Source organism: Lonchura striata, chromosome 2 (assembly GCF_050655825.1).
Source record: "Lonchura striata isolate lonStrDom1 chromosome 2, ASM5065582v1, whole genome shotgun sequence".
Classification (NCBI taxonomy): Eukaryota; Metazoa; Chordata; class Aves; order Passeriformes; family Estrildidae; genus Lonchura; species Lonchura striata.
The window spans coordinates 135554094-135577223 of record NC_140704.1 but is presented as its reverse complement, the minus strand read 5'-3'; the positions used below and the strand labels follow the sequence as shown (position 1 = coordinate 135577223).

Sequence of the window (23130 nt, the reverse complement as noted above, 5' to 3'; positions counted from 1 at the left end):
TTTAAAATCCTTGCAGTAAATAAATTCAGGAAAACGGAGTAAACCTAATTAATGACTTCTCTATGTCCAGCATAAGTGATATTGTATCAGCTGAAATGTACTGTAGGTATTACTATTTTGCTTCCCTCTTCTGAAAACAACTTCACTACCTCATCTAATCTTTGGGCAGGTGGTACAGACTACAACAGTTGGTCAACAATACAGTAAGATCACAAGCAACGAAAGACAACCATAAGCATGCAGCAGGAAACACAGGTTTAAAGTTTTTCTTTTTTTAAAATTGATTTAGTGTGGGTCAGGCTTTTTGTATGTTTATTTAAGAAGCAGTTCATGTTGAACCAGTTACTACATGCTGCTGAATAAGCATAATTCTGAGACACACAGTAAAGACGTTAAATTTATTCATTTACACCTCATCTGAGACCTACAAAAAGTTAAACAAGCTAGGAAAATGGCAGTTAATGACTACACATTATGTAATAATTAAGAAATATTTGCAGACTTTACACACAACAGCTAATTTTTATTAGTACTTACTGGATTTCTGTGTGCACTAATTTCTGCTTCCAGGTAGAGAGATTACAAACCTATACCCAAATTTGAATTATGAAAGGTTTTTGCTGGTGGTAAAAGATCCTTCCTATCCTAATTTAAATAGGAAACAGAAAGTAAGCTTGGATAAATATGTAATAACCTATGACACATATATAAAAGGACCCCTTCCTCTTCTGCTGAAGCTTGTGAAGTCCCAGGCTAGATGTAGTCTGAAAGCCCCTCACCTATGTATGAGATGTGACTGACTACTGTAGAAATCATAGCAGGATTCATCACTGACCTAATGCACCTTCAATGCCTTTTCCCCAGCTCAACTCAATAAAGTTTCCTCCTTGACAAAGCCACTGAATGTATTGTACCAAACAGGGAAACCTAAGCAAGAGTTTCTTAGGGACACAATGGACTCCATCTGGAACGACATGCTATAGGTGTTAAGAAGAGCACAGAACAAAACACGTGGTAAACCAAGAGAATCTTTGACAACATAGATTTATTTCTAAGTCTAGAACAACACTGGCCTTTGAGAATGGTGAGCTTCTAGAAGTAAAACCTCAGACACGAATCAGCTTTTCAAACTAAGGCAACTATTTTTTATTATTTTATTTTTAATTATACCAAATAGATGTCTTTTTGTTACAGAAAAGCTAACACTTGAGCCCCTGGGAGAGAAACACAACTTCCCCAACATCATACAAGATACAGAGACATGATCTCAGTACTAGAATAAAAAAAATCCTATAGCATGACTTCTCATGATGTAAGTCCTGGATATGCCTAAATTTGGAGATATTAAAAACACTTATTTGTGAGGAAGATGGAAAGAAGAATGAGAAGTAGAAAGAAAAGGAGAGCACAATACTGGGCAAGAGGAAGAATCATAGAATCAGGGCACTAAGGCTTAAATTAATGAAAATAAGCAGGTAAGAACATTCTAATGTTGCAAGAAGAGAGAAGGAGACATCTTTAGCCAAGAAGAGGAGGTCCTCACATGATCCTGGGTGCATATTCTGCCATACTGAGTAATACACAGGTCTTCCAGGACAAGGGTAACCTCACCTCTGCTTTCCCACCCTGCAATCTGTCTGTAGGGAGACCTGTGGTGTAGCAAACAGTGCTTTATGGCTGACAGGATGTTGGAAACAATTTATTTAAGTCTGGATCAGTAGAGCAGCTTTCAATTAGCTTTCAAATGTCATCAGCAGTAAACTCCCATTCTGTTTCTGCCTCTTTTCCCCAGGAACCATGCCACAATGACTGGCTTTGTTGGCAGCTGCTCCTTCTCCCCTCTCCAGCTCAGACCCAGAATAATATAACAACTGTCCCATCTCCATAACTGCTGGCAGAATACTATGGATTGGGTACCAGCAATGTTTTATTAAATGAAAATATAAACTGAGTACAGTAACGCTACTTTGCTTAATGCTTTCTGATTAGCAAGTTATACTATTGATTACAGGAATTTGTTTAACAATGAAAACTGCATTCCATCTGACTAGCCCTAGTGTTGTGATCTGCACAGCCAGATACATCAACATTATCTACAGAAGACAATACATGGCAGATGTCCTGTAAGTCAGAGTGGTTAAGGTACCTGGGTTCATCTCCATATGTGTCTTGTAAAAAGAAAACATCCGTGATAGCTCTGTGAGCAAAATAAAAATGACTGACACCTTCTTAAATTTACATAGTAGACAAATACATAACATCTTAATGCAAAGGAAAAAGTTATTAACTGCATTCTAATGGAATATATTTTGTAGTCAGCAACACTCACAAGTTCTAACTTCATAATGATTTTTAATGTTTATAATTTTTTTACATAGGCATAAATCAGCTAAGAGGTAGATTACTTGTACATTTAGTGTGTTGAAAAAAAAAGGCCAGTAACTTAAATATATGCTAAATTTTCTTCTAATTGCACTAGACTACTTCAAACAATTGCTACAGGGATGCAATAATATAAAGGCAACAAGTAACTTTCCTCTTTTTCAAATTAATGTTGGTTAAATTTCTGACTTCTATCTCTTGGACACTGGTCCCTTTTTGCTCTGTAAACCTACAGAGGTAAGTACTACTGAGAAGAGAGGAACTGGTATAAGAGTTTAAAAAGCTAAAGCAGAGGATAAAACAACAAATAGCTATAAAGATCATTAGGTAAAACAATTAATTCCATGTAGGAACTCAGTACTTTCAAATAACCAAAACAAAAAAAAAAAAAAAAGCTTATTCAGTTATGGATAAGCATGCATAAGCATGCTCTGAAACAGGATCCAATACATGAATCCCAAAGTGCCCAGTGAAAAAAACCTGGATGTATACAACAAATCATCTACCCTCATTATCACCTGGAACAGTTAATCATATAAAAGAGCACTAAGATTTTAGTTGGTTGTTGTTAACATGTCTTTTTGTCTCCTCTGTGTCAGAGTCTGGCATAAGGATATATTAGATACATGTTTAGAAAATTCAACCGTGAAAAAGGTGTTTTAATTCACTCCAAGTTTCTAGATACTTCAAGCACAGAACAGAATCAATTGTGGCCTCTGACAGAGAATGACATTAAGATAAGGTATTCAGGATCTTCAACAAAGCCATCACAGTACTCTACCTACAAGTGTTTCCCTTAAATATGTCCATGCTAGGTATTAAATAGTCACTTTTGAGACAGGTAGATGGGACAGAAACACAGAGGTACCTCCTCTCTGCTTCTAGACTTTACTAGTTCTGCAGCAATAACTCTTCTACAGAAAATAATTATAGCAATAACCAAACTTTTTCTAAAATACAGAATACACTCTTTTCTTTTGCTAATATTTTCCAGCACAGCTTTTTCTTGCCAAGCTGAAGCAGACAGGTCTTCCCTTATAATTGCTTTGTAGCTTCTTCTTAAAAACAACACAGAAAAAACCCTCAGTACTTAAACTAATTGCTCAGAGATGAAAAACTGTAAAATTACAATCACATTTCTCTTAACTACTGTGTGTCCTCTATTTCACCAGTTTCATCAACAATTACTGAGCCATACAGGTATTTATTTAGTCCCAAATCATTTTATAAAAGGACTGACATTCATTGAGCTATCATAATGCAAGAGAAGAGAGATCTACTTTTGAAGACAGTAGAAATCTGGTGAATGGAAGTCAATGGTTTGTGCCTGTTTTGCATGTATGGTTGACACCCTCTCAAAAGGAGCAGGAAACAGTGTCCTGGTTAGAACTGAGGTGACAAGCCTAACGGGATGCATGGATGTGCAGAAGAGCAGAGGTCTCCATCTGCTGTACACGAGAACTTTTGGGGCTGGGCAGACGCCTTTGGCTGGCCTGCCATGGGAAATGCTTCTCTCTTGGCAAGGCTAGAACATGCCAAAGGAAAACAGGAGAGGCAGGCTTCATTCCTCTTCTCTCTAAACTTGCTTAGTACATATCTCTAAATGACAAAATCAACTTTGTTAACAGTCTGCTAATTTATACTGTGTGAATAAAGCCAAAATGATTTTGTTAATTGCATAGAAAACATTTTGAGAGTATTCTGAGAATGCAAAGTTATAAAATATGGATAAAAATTAGTGTCTGCAATTTTTAAATGGATAGACTATTTATTTATTCTATTTATGTGACTACTTAAATATTTTCATTTTGAAATCCAGTAGGTACCTATACAGAGGGAAAAAAACCCAACACCCCCTCACACTTATTAATTACAGTGGTGGTGCCAGGTGGGTGCTACTATAATTCCATTTGCTATCCATTTAGGAAGGCCAGATTTAGTGAACTTGGCAACGCAAGCTCAGGACTGGTAGCAGTGCACTGATCATATAAAAGCTACTAAACACATGAAAGGAATTACAGCAGATCACACAGCAAAATCTTGGCCCTTGCTTCCTATCTTAGTCCTATGGGCAGAAAATGCTCTACATACCTGTGAGGTGAGCAGACATATAAAAGCAGTCCCTTGCTACAAGGGCTGCAGTACAGTAATTGCCTGCAAAGAAGCTGAAGAACTTTTGCAGTGCACTTGTTTTCTGGAGTTGTCTCTGTAACATGGTATCAATGACCTTATGGCCACAAGGTACAGTGTTAGTAAAGTATGAAGTAATTCTGTTCTCTCTCAAAGAAAGTGTAAGATGAAACAAAGCTGAAGTTTGCAGCTGTGCATTTAGATGTCATCTGTTTAATTACTTCTATAATTTTATTGTTTAAATTCCTCAGCAAAAATAACAGCATGAGCAAGTCTGAACTTTTAAAAAACAGTTTTTCATTTTTATACTGTTTAATGTTTAGACAGTTTGAGGAATCTCTTTATACTTTTGAAACATTCACCCAAATTCAGGAAGCACTGTATAAATATACACTTGACAGACTGTATAAATGATAAGTATGCACAATTCCAATGAAAGGTCTGTATGATACTTTTGGATGCCAAATGTTCCTTGAAAAAAACCAAGTGGAATATAGTTTCTCTAAATAGTAGAAGTTTGGAGAGGGGACTAGTAAAAAGACAAAATACAATATAACTCAAAGACTTTTATGCTTTTATTTTGTGGTAGAAATAATTTTATCCCAAAACTTAATGCTGCCTGGCAGTTGAAGGATCTTTCATTTCAGATTTTTAAATTTTGTGTGTACTTGCTTTACCATATGACTAAGATAAATAATCTTGTGATTTCCCCATGGTTTTCAGCCTGAATTTCACTTTGGTTTAATTGATAAATCTAGCTAAGTGGTACAGTATCTCAGTTTTTCCAGATGTTCTATAAATTTGCCTGGAAATACCCAGGTGAAGTTTCACTGAACACAGACTTCATATTTGATGTGTGGAATTTCTCTAAATGGTGCAGTATAATCTGCTGTGAGGAACAGGCTGGAAGGAAAAATGTCCTCAGTATGTTTCATAAGCTGACGTGGGACAGGATTTCTTTTTGCTGCTGTGTCAGTATATCAAAATCATACCTGGACATCAATCAAATTGTATCTGAAGCAGAAAAGAACATTGCAAACAAATAAATACCAGCTTTTCCTTTACATTAAACAATGTGTATTAATGCATACTTTCAGCATGTCTATAGCAATTGGTAATGATTATAGCATGGTCAATAGAAGAAACTACTCTAAAATATGAATATTTAACCTTCCAAGTCAATTCACATTTATCTTTGGCACTGATTACATTAGTTTCTCAAGATGCCACTTGTCATTTCTTCTTCTTATGAAATCATCATATTCATAACAGCAAGCTAGAACTATTCCTGAATTACTGTATATGATACTGTATAATATGTCAATAACACAGTATTAAAAATAACCTTCCTTTAATTCTTCTTCCTGAAGTCCTGGCTCTACTTTGTCTATTTCAATATGCCTTGAAAACTCTCCCGATATAAAAACTCATTCCATAGTAATTATGAAACACATTACCTGTCATGTTTAAGCCAGTATATTTTCTTCCTTAAAACCCCATTAGACTATTGTTAACTGACTACTGGCACCTACTAAGTCAGTATGAATATATGCCTAACAAAATTTATTGAAGGGAAATTTTACTTCTAAATATACATTTGAAGGAGGGCAAAGAGAGAAACAAAAAAGGTGCAAATATGCTCAAAATATCAGCCATGAAGACTACAGATTCCAGTGTCAGGTAGTTCAGTGAATCCATGATGCAGCCCATATATTTAAATTTTGGTGGTCATAAAGAAAACTTAATAGTTTTATTTTTCTGCCTGGAGCTAAAAAAAAAATTGCAAGGACACTGCACAGATACAAACAAACAAATGCACTGCCCGTTTGGGAAACAGCAAATTTTATCATCTGTAGTTTGAGTCCAGTTTAGCAAATATAATTGGATACACTCTTATGAGCTGCAGTGTGTGAAAAATACAAGATGTAGATTTTTAAAATTATTTTTAGAAAACAACTTCAATAACATTTGCAGTTACATAATATATCAGGCATTTTTTTACTATGCCAAAAACATGGAAAAATCAACCAATGAAGCTGTCTGAATACAGTGGGTCAAAAAAGATACGCCAGAGAATTGCATTCCTCTGTATTTTTCTTGAATACATATATACACATATTTATACACTTCCAACTTTAAAAAGTTTCGAATTTGCTTTGCAGCTGGATTTGCTAATCTACAAGTTTCTTCCTGTTTCTTGAAAAACTGACACATACAAAGATTAAATAATACTACTCAACAGTTAAATAATTTTGGCTATCAGAAAGAGTTCAAACCTCTCCTGTTCCTATCTTGAAAGTACAGGGCATATCTATTTGTAGATACTGCTATGTTCTATTTGTACCACCTCCACACCCATTTATTTTTTAGTGCTCAAGAACAGAAAATACCAAACTAGAAAACTGGAGTAGCTGTGATTTATGCCAATCATTTACACTGAAACAGAGATGCCTGATACTATCTCTGTATTTTATTACTTTCAAGATGCACTTGTGTTAGCCATTAACATACCAGTGCTGGCCATTGCCTTCTCACAGAAAAAAACAACACCCTAGCAACAAAAATATCAGTGGGCATGAAAAATGTTTTGAGAGGCTGAAGAATAGTACATTTATCTTCATGTCCAACAACTAATAAAGCCCATAAGATTACAAAACAACTCTTAAAAAGTAGTGATGGATTTTTTTGTTCTTAAGAAAAAAAAAAAACTTATGAAATGCAACACAAACCCACTATATGGCTTTTTAATTTCTTTTTTTCTTGTTTTTCTTTATTGCAGCATAATAAGGTTTAATATCACAGTAAGACCTTAAAAATAACAAACATGAAGCATGACTTTTGACGGTACTTAAGGTGGTTGAGCTAAGTTAAACTATATTGGAAAAGTCAGTTAAAAGTTAGGCACCATGCTCAAACAGTAAAATTTGAGTTGCTCAGGATAACAGTAATGTGGATTTAATTTTGCCATGGGAGCTTGGAAGAGTATCCCATAGAGAAATATGCTAAAATACCATATTACTATTCTGTATATTTCTGATAATCCTTTTTGTTAAATAATTGAAAACCAAAGTTGAAATACTTACAAGCATTAAATGAAAGACACTGGCAAATAGTTTTGCAAAAGAAAGAAATCTTCTACCCAAAATGTAGTTTAAGAACTGTGGTATGAATTTGTCATAGATAAAACCCTGTGAGGGACATCAGAGAACCCACAAATATTTATGGAATGAACCGCAATCTGTACACAGAAGTTAACAAATGTTTCATTACAAACGGGATATGCTTTTCTCAGTAACAGAAGAACACAACTTGCATTATAGTTACCTTGAGATCCTGCTAGAATTAAAAATGCTACACAGAAATCTGCTTTATGTAATATTGGAAAACACTTTTCAACAAAAAGCATTTGTTGAAACCAGAGCTGATGGAAATTATACTTACTCACAAACAGTTGAGAAGAAAACTGTAGAACAATGACTTTTAAAAGCTCTCCTCAGTTCTTTTACAATAAATTATTTACTGCAGCCAAGACCAGAGGTTAACTTTCAGTATATAAGACAGAAAAGCAACCTTGATATATTAATTCAGTCCTATATTTTAAAAATCAGTGAAGTAGAGTCTGGGAAGAAACTGTAAGGAGTTTGTGTAAAGCAAAGGAACATTACTTCAGTAATTCATACAAAGGAACAACTTCAGCTCTTAAGATGGCATTAATTTCTAAGAACAAGCTAATTATTTTCTCCCATGTTAACAGAAACCCAAACATCTCTCCTCATTCCCCCTGTATTTTACAATAACAGGCACGGTATAAAGCTACTTGTTCAGAAAAAAAGAAAGATTAAAGGGATGTAACTTGAAGAAATGTAAAACTTTCAATAACATTGCTTTATACATAAAACATGAAACAAAAAACACTACTCATATAAAAAATAACTCCATCTTTTGGATTACTTTTTATTTCCCAGTTTTATCTTAAATAATTTTCATTGCATTAAAGTTGCTGAGTACATAAACTGTGAAAGGTATTCTGGGATTTTTAAGTGGTATTTAATGTGTTTTTTCTTTGTCTCTGTGTCCTTTCTTGTTTACCTTTTTAAACTATTACAATCTATTTAATAATGTTAATGCTGAATCTAAGAACTATTGAAAAATTCTTAGTACACAGCATCAAATTCTGTGCTGTTTCAAAAGGCCAGATCATGATGGCAGGTTAAGCTGATCTAAGCCCAAACTGATGAAACACACCTTTTTGCCTGGGCTCATCCTAGTATGCCTACACAATAAATAGGTTCAGGATAATAACCTTACTGAAAATAATTGCCTGATGGCCCCAACACTTCTTTATTTCTTTCAGATCCCTTAGCCTGTTCCTTATATACAAGTACAAACAGCAACACCATTAAGAAGTAGACCTTAAAAGAGTTCAAATTTGGATTTACAATTTAAATAGGCACAAAATTCATTGCCCAACAACCATGGATAAAGTAATGTTAAAAAACTGACATTAGATTCACCCCACTCTGGGCAGCCCCAAGGAAGCCCAGGGCCACACTTTATTCCTTTAGTCCCTTCACTGGGCATGGCTGGTCTGCACATCACTTGCTTTGATGGGAGGGTGAGAGACCTCTCTACTCAAAGAACTCTTCAAATACCTGACATGTTTTCTCTCCCCTGTGGTAAAGCAAGATTTGCTTTAGGGAGGAATTAACAGTTTGGAAAATACTTTTAAATGGGAGAAAAGGCCATTATTATAGTTAAGGGAAGCAAATAGTTACAGACTTGATCTCAATGAAGGAGGTAGCTTTCAGTGATGGTTAAAGAGAAAGAGATATGAGATTTCTGCAAACATAGAGGGGAAAAAAAAGGAAAATAAATTTTGCTTCCTAGGGAGAAGAGAGTAACTGCAATAACCATACATCTCAAGAAAAAACCACCCCTATGCATAACAAGTATTTAAAATCTTAGGACTCAGAAATATCAAGGCAAGAAGTTAAAAAATGAACCATTTGTGTATATAAAATACAATGACAAGTTTAAAAGGATTAGAACTAACCAAAAAACCAAACAATTTGTTTGATTTTATTTTGATTGGCTTCATCACAGCAGAACTGCTGTTTTTTGGGGGAAAAAGGAAACGGAAAAAAACAGCATTAAAAAAACAGCATGTTAAACAGCATCTCAAACCAGCACAAGTGAAAGAAATCCTAATCTCTCCTCCATTCAGTCACCCTAAACACGTTACAGATTTTAAACTGAGGTTGTATGAATTTCACATGGCAAGCTCTGCTTATACCACACAGAAAATACTAATTAATTGTGTTAAAACATTATTTGAGACAGCAAGAAGTATCAAAAGACCAAGGAAACTCTGAGTTCAGCCTGCTTTGTTTCTCTAACTTAACCCTGACTTTGCAGAAGGTAACAGTAATTAAGATCACACATAGCTGAGAATTCTTTTTATAGAACAAAGTATAGCCCATGAGGAAAGCAGAGACAGCAATGCCCTTGTGGAAGTTTTACTTTAAAAGTGCTATTTACTTCTGACCTTATGCTGTTTAATGATGACATCATAATAAATGAAAAAAATTGAGTGTATGCTACAGTAAATCATATAAAGTATGTAGACTTTGTAGACTCTATTTTGAAGAGATGCATCCCTGATGCCTTCTATGACTGGCAAACTGTCCAACCTGAGAAATTCCTGAACACACAATCCAGTTTAAAGGGAGTCTGGAGACCCATTCCCAATTTAGTTCTAAATCACACAGAGGTGACAGAACGAATGATACCTGAATAATGAAACAATCTTAACCGCAATAAATTCAAATGCTTTGTGCATTAACTAGGACAGTTAAGCACTAATCATGACTGGCTTGCACACACACACACCATACTTACCACTGAACTAGTCACAGTGCCAGGGGAGACCACTGCAGTGTCCTGCACTGATGCAGAATGGCCATCTCCACAAGATGCCCAAGGTCAGTGGTTCTCCTCACCATGCCTTAATGCTGGAGCCCCTCCCAAACATGTGAGCCCATGGTCTTCCAGATCAAATTTGAGCAGTTTTGAAGTATTTATGAAGCTGCTCTTTGAAATCTCCATCTGCCTCTAAAGCAGGGCTTTTGGACACACATAAACACATCTCCATGAATCTCTATGCAACTAAGTTCATTCCTGCTCCCCAGCCCTCCCCAAGAAGGATGGGATGCAGCTAGTGACAAGAAACCAGTTGTGCAAACACCTCAGCCAAGCCAGAAGCAGAAAGGAAGAGCAATGCAGATAAAATGCATATTAAGTCCTCAAAACAAAGTTGAAAGTAACAATAAATAATTGAGGAAGGTCAGTGGTTTTTCATATTAAAATATATTTCATATATGCACTGTTTAAGAATTACTAGACTTGAAAAATATCTTTATCAATTCTATGTGTGTCAACTTTGGCCTGTTTAAATTAACTGGTTATTCCTTTGAATTAATTCTTTATTGATACATACTTGTTTTTCTTTTCCCTCTAACACATTTAATAATGTTTCCAAAAATGCAGCTTTGATTAACAACAAATGGATGCTTAAATGACATGCTCTTTGATAGGAATGTCTCTATGAAGTATATTTCAATTTTCTTTCTTGGAGCAACTGCACAAAGAAATTAAAACTTATTGCATGAATCAAGTTTATGCTACTAAGTGAAAGAAAAAATATAAAGTAGATATGTGTATTGAGAACACAGTGATTAAATTCATCAATTAAACAGAAAAGTTGTAAAAGTTAATTTCTTATATATATATATTTTAATTTTACTCTTACCTTAGAAGGAAATGTATTTCAAATCTATGTATTTAGGAAAATTAGTTATGTTGAAGATTCTTGTAGAATTCATAAAGAAATTTTGAGTAAAAACAAATTTAAAGGTTAAAGCTGAACATTTTTAAAGTCAAATTCCAAATATAAATTTAGCTTTGAATAGCTTTTGGTATTAGATAATTAGCAAGCTACATTTCTGAAACTAAACGGGCAGTTCCAGCTGTTATTTTACAATTAGTTTCCACTGAGAGTTTTAAATTAATAACTGCTGCAATAGCCTCAAACATGCCAATGCTAATTAGGAGTGGTGTTTGCATGTAATGCTATCCATATATATGAATATTTTACTAGGCGAAAGGTCTAAGCAGATTTTTTTTTTTTGCCTCTCTGCTAAACACAGAAGAAGAGAGAAATGTAAAGCAGGAAAAGACTTTACTTCTAAGCCCTACTCCAGAGAGTAGTACAGGATTCTTACAGAAGATAAAGATGACTTTCCTAAGTGTTTAGACAACTCTATGCTAAAAAACATGTGATCAAGTACCGTAGCAAAGAACAATATTTAGAAATTGCAATTACTATGAATATTTTGATTTACACCCCAATATAATTATTAATTCTAAAGATTATTAAATGCAAAATGAAACAAGAGTGTATATTCAAATTATATGCAGATAGAATCCTGTTAAAAAAAATCTGCAAAAATAAAATCATCCTAGTTTGAAATCTGAAAAAAATTACTAAATAAATCCTGGCAGCGATTTCAAAATCTTTGTTGTTACAATTTTTTTTCATGAACACAGATAGATGATGAACTTAAAAGGATGTTAACACAATCCCATTTCACAAGTTGTATGGAATAAAATATATACTTTTAAAAACACTAGTAATTTATTCTGTTTTTTTTTTCCTATATAACATCACGCTGCAGTTGTAATCACTTTGAAATTTGTGAAAAACTGGTAGATTTTACAATATACTAAAACTGATACTTTTCCTAATTCCTTGTGGTACAAATGGACAATTTAATAAGCAGCTCATATTTCCCTCAAAAACTATGTGCATACCTTTTTTTTGTTGCCTTTATTCAGAGAAGAAGAAACCCTACTCAGCATTAGCTAAATCCTTGTTTGCCTACCAGACAAACCTCAATGAAGTGTGGAAAACAAAAACAGATAAAATAGAAAATAAGTCTTAATAGAACCTTTTTGGAATAATCAACTCTTAAAAGGAAATTAAGTATATTAGGTCCATATTCTGGGAAACATTTAGTTATCTTAATGCTAACTTCTATGCAAAAACAGAACAGTTTTTAAACTGTTATTTGGTTTGAAAAGGAAAATATCAAGAAGTAACCTTTTTACGCATAATAAAGTTATAGAAAATTCAGGCTTTTTGAACAATAATTTCAAGGTATAGTCTTTCAAATATAAATATATAAAAATATTTCTGAGGAGAAGATGCTTACAGATGTGGGTGCTGTTGAAAAGTTTTGAAAAGCATTTGATTTTCCAAACCACATTTGAAAGAAAAAACAGATTTCCACACAGACTTCTGGCTACGTATGTGCTTTTTTCATAAATTCCTTGAATCATTTTTTTCCTTCCTTTCACTCCAGGACTATCAGCACAGACAAAGAAAATTGTTTATTACTCCTTATTTCACTGATGGATTTTTGTTAACCCGTTATGGACATTACAGTATTATTTGAAGGATGTTCTAGATGGAGATCTTTGAAATAAAGATAAATAGCAGCTATTCTATAAGGAAAATAGCTTTGTTTTGCTATTTGCAAGTGTTTAAGAGTTAAACAATGAAAAACAGTAAACTAAAAAAGTGAAAAAATTATAAAAAGAAAAGGCTTGTATTAATAAAAGGCTAAATGAAAAAATAACTAAATCTAAAGCTACCTTTTTGTAAGTAAACTCTTTGCATGTACTGTTTTTGCAGGGAGAGGCATGTCTAAAGAATTTTCATTTACATTCACAAATTGGAAACAGTCTAGGGACAGCTATATGCTTTGATCTATGAAAGAGCAACGCATGAAAATGACCACAGAACACTCAGACCTGGACTATTAAGCTTTGATATATGACATGAATGAAATCCTTGGATCTCAAAAATGATGAATCCAGAGCGTGGACAACAATTAGGTTCCTTATTGGCCAAGCTGAGGAAAGCTTGGGATTCTGCTTACCTAAACTCCCACAACTTGATAGTTTGGCAGTATTATTCCTGACTTTATAAGTAAGAACTTTACACAACAGCCTCCAATCAGCCTTGATTCTCCGAGCTCTTTGCCAGCAATTTCATTTCTGCACTACAGTATTGTAACTCAACATTATTTTACTGTATCTGTTCATGGATACTCCCTAAAACTCCATTAATTATTGTTTCATGACAGTTTGCTGATCCCTGTTGGAGATGATCACCAGTTACCTCTATAATCCATCAGAGCATTTGCACAGTATTTGGAGTAACAGGGCCCTTATCCCAAAACAGAAGTAGAACTAAACATAATCTCAATTTCAGCTCCATATTTAAGCATATCCATGCATTCACATCCTCTCCTTTCGTCAGTCAGAGAACCAGAATTTCTTGGTCTTGTGATTAAGTTTTCTCAACCATTTCCCTGTTGATAGTGCCCAGTTCTGCTGGTAGCTTAGTACAACTAGTGCTATTCACTGTTCATTCCCCCAACATACACACTTCTTAAAATTCATCAGTAGTTAAAGTCCACAAAAATATAGTTCTGTCCTTCATTGTTTAGAAGAAACTGCATTTGCTCTGGCTGAGTCCTTCACAGTTTCAATTAACTGCTCTTCCCTCCCTTTAGCCAGGCTAGGCAACTGTCTTACTTGCATTCTTATCAAAAAAACCTCCTTTATTCTGTTCCCTAATCCCATCCTAAGGCCTTTTGATAATCTGATAATTTTCCAACCAACAGAACTGACAGTTTCTTGATGGCAATGTACAGTTCTGGTAATATTTGTGGAACACAAACACAGCTGGAGCTGAAGTTTAAGACTCAGAGAATCATGAAAAACCATTAAAACAAAAAAACAACAAAAAAAAAGATTCCTACAATTTAGCAGGAAAAAAAATTTAAAAAGAGACACTGTCTCTTACTGTCACCAGAGAGAAATGTGTCATCATACAGGAGAGAAATGTGTCATCATTCAGGAGCCCTTAATTTGCTGTTAGGGTGCATGTATCTTTCTTTACTACATATTAATATCAAAACTAAGTCAATTTCTACTGGAGAAAATACTCTGAGACAATTTTTTATACAGTATAGGAAAATTGAAGTTGCAATGTCAATACATTTCTTTCCAAACTATATTTGTGCCTAAATGATTGAGGCACATTGTTTTTCCAACATTCCCTTTTCAGTTTAGTTCTCTCTCCAAGTTAGCATGTAAGCTCTTTTTCCTAAGACATACTAGATGGAGTCACTTCAGCCTACAGGCCAAAAGTGATCTGGTTTATTTAGTATGCCTGCAGCTGTATCAAACTTACCTTTCATGCACTGGCATTCTACTGAGGATATGTAAGAACATTCAGCTTTTCATGTATAAATGTATGGGATAAATTCAAAAGCTGTTTGGAAATACTATTCAGCCTCTAGCCATGAAACTTTTTCTCAGCCTTTTCTAAAAGAACAGTTTCTAAATGAGAAGCAAAAATTCTTCCTTCTCATGAAGCACTACAAAAGTGACACTAATTGCATGTGGTTGTAGTTCAGGCCTAAACAGAAGACTGTTTAAAGCAAAGTGACACCACAAATTAAGTTTGTATCCCCAGTCCAGAAACACTGTAAAGACAGTGGTTCAGACAACAATTTATTTTCTTTTATTCTATTAAAAGCAGCAGCATCAAATTAGAGAAAAGAGGTTGGAAAAAGACAGAAGACAACATCTTGGCATTATTAGAATACTGTAGATGCTAATTCTTCAGTAACCAACAGGCTTCTGTAATTTATTTTTTTAGAGTCTCTTACACTGGATACTGTACTACTTGTACCTCTGTTAATATTTGCTAAGAAATCTTTCACCAAGCACATGAGCTACACATTGTGTGGGTTTGCTCATCTTACTACTCAATTTTTAGGCATTCTGTATTAGCTCCAGGTTTTTTATCTAGTACCATGTACCGTGCATGTTAAAAAGCACAAATACTTTACAAGAAGAGCTCAGACCCAACATCATGTGTTAATAATATCCACTATTTTTTTCCCTTGTATACAGACTGTATGTCCTGCACAACAATACAGAACCTTTTGTATAATTTTATTAAAAAATAACTGAAAAACTATGAAATTAACTTCACTTAGAACTCTAGCTGTCTAACAGAAGTGACTGTCATGTAAGACAATGAAGAGAGATCTTGAACCATGCCTTCTGTAAGTACACTTTGTCCTAGATCAAAGATTTTATAATTAGAAAATTGATCTAATTCAACCCCAAACAGGAATATCACTATTTTTTATTTTAAAAGTATTTATTTTTATTCTTTTAAAAATCTTGAAACTTGCTTAAACAGATTAAGATAGTCAACTTCTTCCCAAAAATAAATGACCACCCACTATCACCTTCAATACTGTCCTATAAAACACTGGAAAATAACTTGATGCTCTGCTCTGATACGTCTTAGTAAAGCTAGCATAATTGGATGATTAAAGAAGGAAAAAGAAGAACAAATCATTTGACAGATCATGAGAAATTAGGGGAATGGTCATTGAAGCTGAGGAAATCACTTAAAATGTCAGAAAACTCAGAAAAAGACATAGGAAGGAAGATGTTGAGAGACTGATCACAAAATGCCAGTAGCAGTCAGATGAGAAAAGCCTCTGGGCCAGTGTTTATTTCTACCTTACTCATTTGGAGTCATGTTTTCTAAAGGAGAACTGGAGCATATTGTGTCTGCATTAAAACCATGAAAACCAAATATACCCTACATAAATCTTGTCTGGAACATCTATGTATCTAAGACCCATAGGACCATAATGCAAAATAGCATCAGAATCTTTGAAAAGCACTAAAATTCATCATTTCAGGTAAAGCCATACAGGCAAAGATAGAGACTCAAAAATATTAACTAGCATAGCTTCACTGGTTTTAGATGCAAATGACTTGCTTACTCACTGGTTTCTAATGTGGATTCAAGGAACATCACACAGTTCCCCACAGTGACTGAAACCACCTTACAGAAGCTGGTAATTGCAGATTCCACTTTATGATCAGGCATATTTTGATAAAATTTGTGTTGCTATGAGGAGAATGGAACCTACATTTGGATCTCTGTCTCTTAAAGCAGGTATCAGATGGGAGTCTCCTCAGACAGAAAGGGCAGGAGCAGGAAGAGCCTCTACGAATGACTGGAAGAGCTCCTTCATCTATGAGCACTTGGAGAGCTGGATCAGGACCTGCCACCCAATGCCACTGCTAGTGCCAGGCTGCAAGACTTTTTCCATGAAAGCTCCATAATACAAAAGATAAAATGCTCTTTTAAAAACAAAAGAAAAAAAAAAAAGGATAAACTACTATAACCAAACATACAAGCAAACCCATTAATTTAAATGCTTCCACATGGAAATATGAAGAAAAAGACTCTCTTACAACTTCTAAGTGATCAGAAGTGAAATTGGAGATATTTCATGGTCTCCTAAAAATCCTAGTCTTGACAAAAGTAAAACTTGCTGTCATTTTCTAGGCAGTAAATGTTTTACTGCTGGGAAAAGATTTTGATGTTTGTAATTTCTATTGAAGACCACTATGAAGTAGTTAAAAATATTGCCACATCTGAAAAACAGACCAACGGGAAGTATAAGACACTTGTTCATCTGTATTTCTGTGACTTTTCTCACTTGGTATTATTTGCAACCCTACTTTCATGTCTGGCAACAGTGCCAACTCTACTAAGGATCATATATTACTTTTATCATGTTGATTACATATGTTCACCAGTTTTGCAGCCTATATATGATTAGTGTGGTTTGCACATACTTAGTGACACAATCCAGAGCACGACATTTTCACAGAAAATGTGTTTACTGGGAAAGAGCTCCTTAGAAGTTTGCATTCCTTTAAGCTTTGATCTACATGACATCAAGAATCCTACAGTCTGAATATATGTTTACCATTTCTATTATTAAGATCCATCTTTCTCACTATATGGCTACTGAACACTTTGGAAGTCACAAAAAATTTCCTTTTCTCTAAGGTGAACTTAGTAGTAGCTGAATAAAAGAAAGCCTCCTAAAATGTTCTCATCTGTGAGTTTAAACTTCATAGTGATTTGACATTTAAATTCTGTTATTCATCAGCACTTCACAGCAGAATTTGATTCGTCTAAATGGATTTGAAAGGCCACAAGTGAAGAAAATCAGAAAAACCTGGTTTTGAATATCAAAAGATTGTATGTGAAAAGTATTTTTACAGGCTGCACGTACCAGTTTTATTGATCAATTAACTTCTCCCAGAATGAATTTTTCTGAGACCATACATGAAAAGGCAAACCCCTCCCCTGACACTTACTGATAAATGTCTTTTCTGAGCACAGCTCTGCTAAGAGGGTTGTCAGCCTGTGGAGCCATAGAGACAGATCCAATCTTGAGAACCAAAGTGTCTTCTTTAATTGATGGATTAGCTGTAGTTAGGAGAAGAGAAAATATGTGTTTGATTAAAAGTCAAATGCACATAGCAGGAACACTGAAAAGTTATTTCTTAAAAAAATGTACATAAGAATATTTGCTAAGGATTCAATTTTGCACAGGAGCAATATAAAATCAATAGTCCTGCTGTGATACATAAAGACAAAACTATTGTAATTTCATTTCCCCAGAGTTTTATCACACAACTGAATCCTGGTCTGCGCCTTCTCACTCTCTCTGACACTTTTGGGGGGGTATCTCAAAATGACTTCAGACATTTTATGACAGATTCTTTGCAATCTGTTTGTTTCTCCAATAACTATTTGCTGAAATATCAGCATATAAACCACTCCGAATGAACTGTGCACCCTTTTCATTATGGGCCTATATCTTTAGATGTAAAACATTACAGGATATCACAGTATAACCATCCTGGTAGCATTTGGAACCGGCTGCAACACACATGGAAAGTTCAAACACAAGGACTGAAACAAGAGAATCTGAAATCTGACACATATACACAGAACAAGATGCAATACTGGACAGTAAATTCACATCAGTAACAAAATTATTCCAAGAAAAAAAAAAAAATCTCTGCTTTCCACTCATCTCCATAATTTTCAAATTTCAGCCACATGTAGTTTCTCAGTTTTAAAAGCAGTGGTCATATTAGACAGAAAACCAAAGTTCTGCCCAGAAATAAAAATAGCACAATACTTTTTGTAGAAAGCTAACTCTGTCAGCAAGCACAGACAAAGCACTTGGATAAGGTTGTGCTCAGAAAACTCCATATTAACTAGGAAGCTCTGGAGCAGGCGTGAATGCAAGTTCAGAGTTTATCATCTGAAGGGAAACAGTTCACTGCAACACCTGTGTGAGATGTAACAAGGATGGAACGACATCACACCTGCTCCCACATCCAAGGAAGTTCTGCAAGACCCTCATATATGAGTTTTGAAAACAAGATTCCAGGAGAAGATAGTTTTAATATTTTACTCAAGTGTGAAATGCTTGGTGTAGTAGGAATCAGAAAAATCTGTGCACTTAAAAAAATGGTTTCTTCAGAGCCAGTAATGTCTTGGTGAAAAAGACACCATGCTTTGCAGCTACATATGTAAAAGGACGTGTATTTCTGAACAGATCTAAGAAATCACAGAAATTCTAATATGATATTTTCAAACTGTTGTACAGAATACTCCAGTAAATATGTGGCAAAGTGGGAACACAAGCTCTGATACACAAGTGTATTAGTACACAAGCAATCTATTTAAAAGAACCTCGTGTACTTAAAAAGTGAAGACAAATCCTTTAGCCCCCCCAAAATAAAACAAAACTAATTACAGATCATTTGGTTGCTAGAAATAAGATACAAGAGTTAAGATGATGAAAAACTACATTTTTTGACTAAATCTGAATTCATATTTTCAAAAAGTAGCAAGGCATTGTACATAGTACTAGAATACTGCCACTGTACACTTAGGTGTTGGGTATTTGCTTTACAATACTTACATAAGAAAACAGAGTGATGGTATTAAATATACACCCAATTATAACTGCAACTCAATAAGGTGGCAGATGCCTTATTCTTGGGAAACGGTTTTTAATAAAATATATCTTAGGCTAAGAATTTTAATTTGTCTGACACTTTGTAAGGCAAAATAAGCACAGGACTACCCATAAAAGTCTCTATTGTGCAAGTATTTTAGGAGTTTTTTTCAAGGCTGGGCATGGACCTTTTGTGTACAGTTTACTGTAGGTCAATAAATACACCAATTTTAAATCAGAAAGAAATCACAGACATTAATGTAATCAGATGGTTTCTAAAGAGTTGTATGAATGCATATCTCCATTCATTAACTCACACTTTTCAAAATATGGGAATAATGTAGTAAACAATCACATTCATTGCAGATATTTAAAAAATTGAGGGGAAAATCATCTCTGCTACCTTTTAAAAACATAACAATTTAAGTATACTTACAATATAATATTGTACATGCATTACTTTATACTTACAATGTAAGTACAATCTAGGAAAATCTTACAACCTCAAGTGTCAAGATGTTGTCACAATCTCAGTTAGTTTTATCCACTCATCTCGGTCATCTTTTTGCTGAGCTAAATACATTACGCTCATTTCATCCTTCCTTTTAAACCTCCTCATTTAGCACTTAACATTTTTGATACTTTTCAGCACCATCTCTACTTTTATCAATACCCAGTTTTACAACAGAAAGCAAATTGAACATGATATTCCAAGCATCTGCCATATGCAGAACAGCTACCTCCCTTATTTCTTTTCCCTCAGTCCTCTGTGACCCACAAGCTGTTTCAGCCACTGTTTCTCAGGATAGTCTCTCCATTCCTGAAGGCCCAGTCTGTGTAAACCTTCCTTGATTTATAACATTAGCTTTAGAAGATTTACTGTACTTTCTACAAGCAGTATGCAAGCACAGCAACCCAGATGCATGGCCTCAGGAAATGCTTTGCAACATTCACTGATGATAGCAGCAATGGTTTTATATTTACTTTAAGACTATTAAACACCAGTTTCATTTATTATTCCCAACTGATGAGTTTTTGTGGGTTTTTTTTAGAATCCTGGTTAGCCATTTTTAATTCATTTAACATTTCCATGGAGAGAGTATGGGGATGTATTTAAATTAAATACCATGAGACAAAATGTCAAACTCCCTAGAAAAGTCTAAGCATATCAAATCTTTGCAAACATTTTATCAACTAAGAATTGAAACCACAATGAAGAATGGAAATCAGATGTTTTTTGAACATCTGATTTCCCATAAAACCATATTTATTATCATGTAAAAAATATGTAATTCTTTATTAACTGAATCATGTAATATTTTTTCCTTTATGTTCTCTGAGGGAGAACAGTAAAACTACCTGTCTTAATTTTATTTAAACATTACACTTTCCATTTTACTAGATAAGCCTTCAGCTGTCTAAAACCTGTTTTTCCAAGGTGTGTTAAAAATTAGCCTCAGAAGACCAAGATCCCAGAGCACAACTTATTCAGCCTGACTGATTTCAAAATTTAATAGTAAGTGAGGAGGATGTTACGGACCATATGTTATGACAGACTTCAAAGTAGAGAGTCATGCTCATGTGACAAGAATATATCACTTCTACAAATGCAGGACATACATTTATTCAGTGTGCTGCCTTTTCTTTTTCACTGTCAATAAATTCATCATGTCCTTTATAGTGATTCCTGATATTTTGTTCCTAGTAGGTACAAGAAAGAGTTGCTATTGTCCTCCAACCAACCAGATGTGGGTTTTTTCTGTCTTTACAACTTCTTATCAGTTCTTTACAATTTACAATTTTTAGTTATGGTCTTCTGCTATGCAGTAATTCTAGTTCCTACTCGTCATATATTGCTTTCGTATATTTAGTTACCTTTACTTCATGGCTAAGTAAGTGTGGGCTGCTGGCCAGAGCTTGAACACTACCTGATGTGCTAACGAATCAACTCAGAAAGCAGCACTGCTTATTGCCAAGGATAAAATGCTGCCCTCAAATCTACCACAAAAATAAATGTTAATTGGTGCTGCTGCAAAAATCATGAAACTAAAATACTATAAAATTGTGTGGGTGTAGTCATGCATGCATGTATGCAAATTCCTCAGAAGAAGAAATATTCTTTTGATTATTTCAGTGTTTGGCTTCCACAGTTCATTGTGGAAGTTGCAAGTGCACAACAGATTTTTTTTTTTTTAACTATACATGTAAAGCCACAATTACTTGTGGAGTTTGAGAGAAGGATAGTTTTTGTAGCTATCAGTATGCACAGGGTACAAATAGCAGACAATTAACTAGAAGAGAAACTAAAATAATTTTTCTGCTTTTACTGCAGTGATGAAAAATTGAAACACACAAGTCTTACTGGATTGAAAATCTCTCCTAGTCAATAAATTATGAATAAGGATCTTATGGAGGCATATCTCCAGAAGATATAATGTTCTTCAGACCTAACACATCAGAGATGTGGGAATTGAACTCTTGCTCCTTATTGTTTCTAATTTCTATTGTTCTTGAAGACAATAATCAGGAGAAGAGAAAAGCAATTTATTTCATGCCCATAAATAAAACTTTGGGGAAAACTGGGGTTAAAGAATAAATGAAAGAACAGCACCAATTTTTATAGTGATGCTGTTTCAGAGTTTTCCAGTGGAAGAGTGTAGCTGGCTTTCTTATTAATTAGGATACTCTATAGCATTTTGCTTTAAAAGCATACAGTTTTTCTTCCTACACTGACTGCTTTACCATGGTTATTCTGTTCCTTGCAGGCATTCTTAAGCAAGAAACAGCAAAAAAGACAAAGATTTTTTTATATAATTCCTTTTTAATGAAGTATACAGTTACAGGGCTACAAAAACATACTTTTACAAAAGATTTCCTTGACAGCATGCCCTAGAACTCCCTTCCAACTAAAATCATAACTCTTTCTTGCCAAGACAGCCAGTCTAATTTTATCTTCCTGTGTTTTCAGCAATCCCAGTTGGAAAATTGTAGAAGATGCTGGCAAAAAAAAAATATCTATGTAAATTCTCACTGTGTGCACTTCTTGTAATTAGGTTATGAGAAAAATCTAAAGACTACACTCTTAGGATTATATTATGTGTTGTACATAATGGTAAAAAAAATGCTCCACAACTACTGAACTTAGGCAAATGTATCATTATATTAGTAAAGCACTACTTTTTTAATCTCTAGAAGAACTGTGAGATGTGAATGTACTCCTATTAGCTATTACATAGTCTAATTTTAACATCAGCACCTCTATTTATATATAAAGACTGTAATAGGGATGGAAATACATTTTTACATAGAAAACAGTATCTTATAGAAAAAGCATTATCCATTGATCAAATAGCTATATATGAACATCTTACATTACCCAAACTCTGTATGTACCTGTAAGCCTCTTGCACAAGAGAGTTGGAATAGCTTCAACTAAAATGCTAAACTGCATAATCTGTTGGGCATCACCATAAGGTACATATTTTCCAAACTAACTATCTACTGGCTTTACTACCACATGGTTTTCCAGGTGTCAACGTCCACAAGAGCTAAGGCTCCTGCTCACAGTCCCTGCTGGGACAGGTGTCTATGGAACACTTCACCAATAGCAGTGTCATGT

General features: G+C 34.5%; 1 protein-coding gene across 8 annotated transcripts in view; it reads right to left on the bottom strand.

Moving 5' to 3' along the window:
* VPS13B (vacuolar protein sorting 13 homolog B) overlaps positions 1-23130 on the bottom strand; it is a 434872-nt gene that overhangs the window by 154271 nt on the left and 257471 nt on the right. For all 8 annotated transcript variants that reach the window (XM_021529420.3, XM_085573894.1, XM_021529419.3 and 5 more), the window contains exon 30: positions 17851-17962. In XM_021529420.3, the coding sequence (XP_021385095.3) occupies positions 17851-17962 (112 nt within the window). The remainder of the gene's footprint in view (positions 1-17850; positions 17963-23130) is intronic.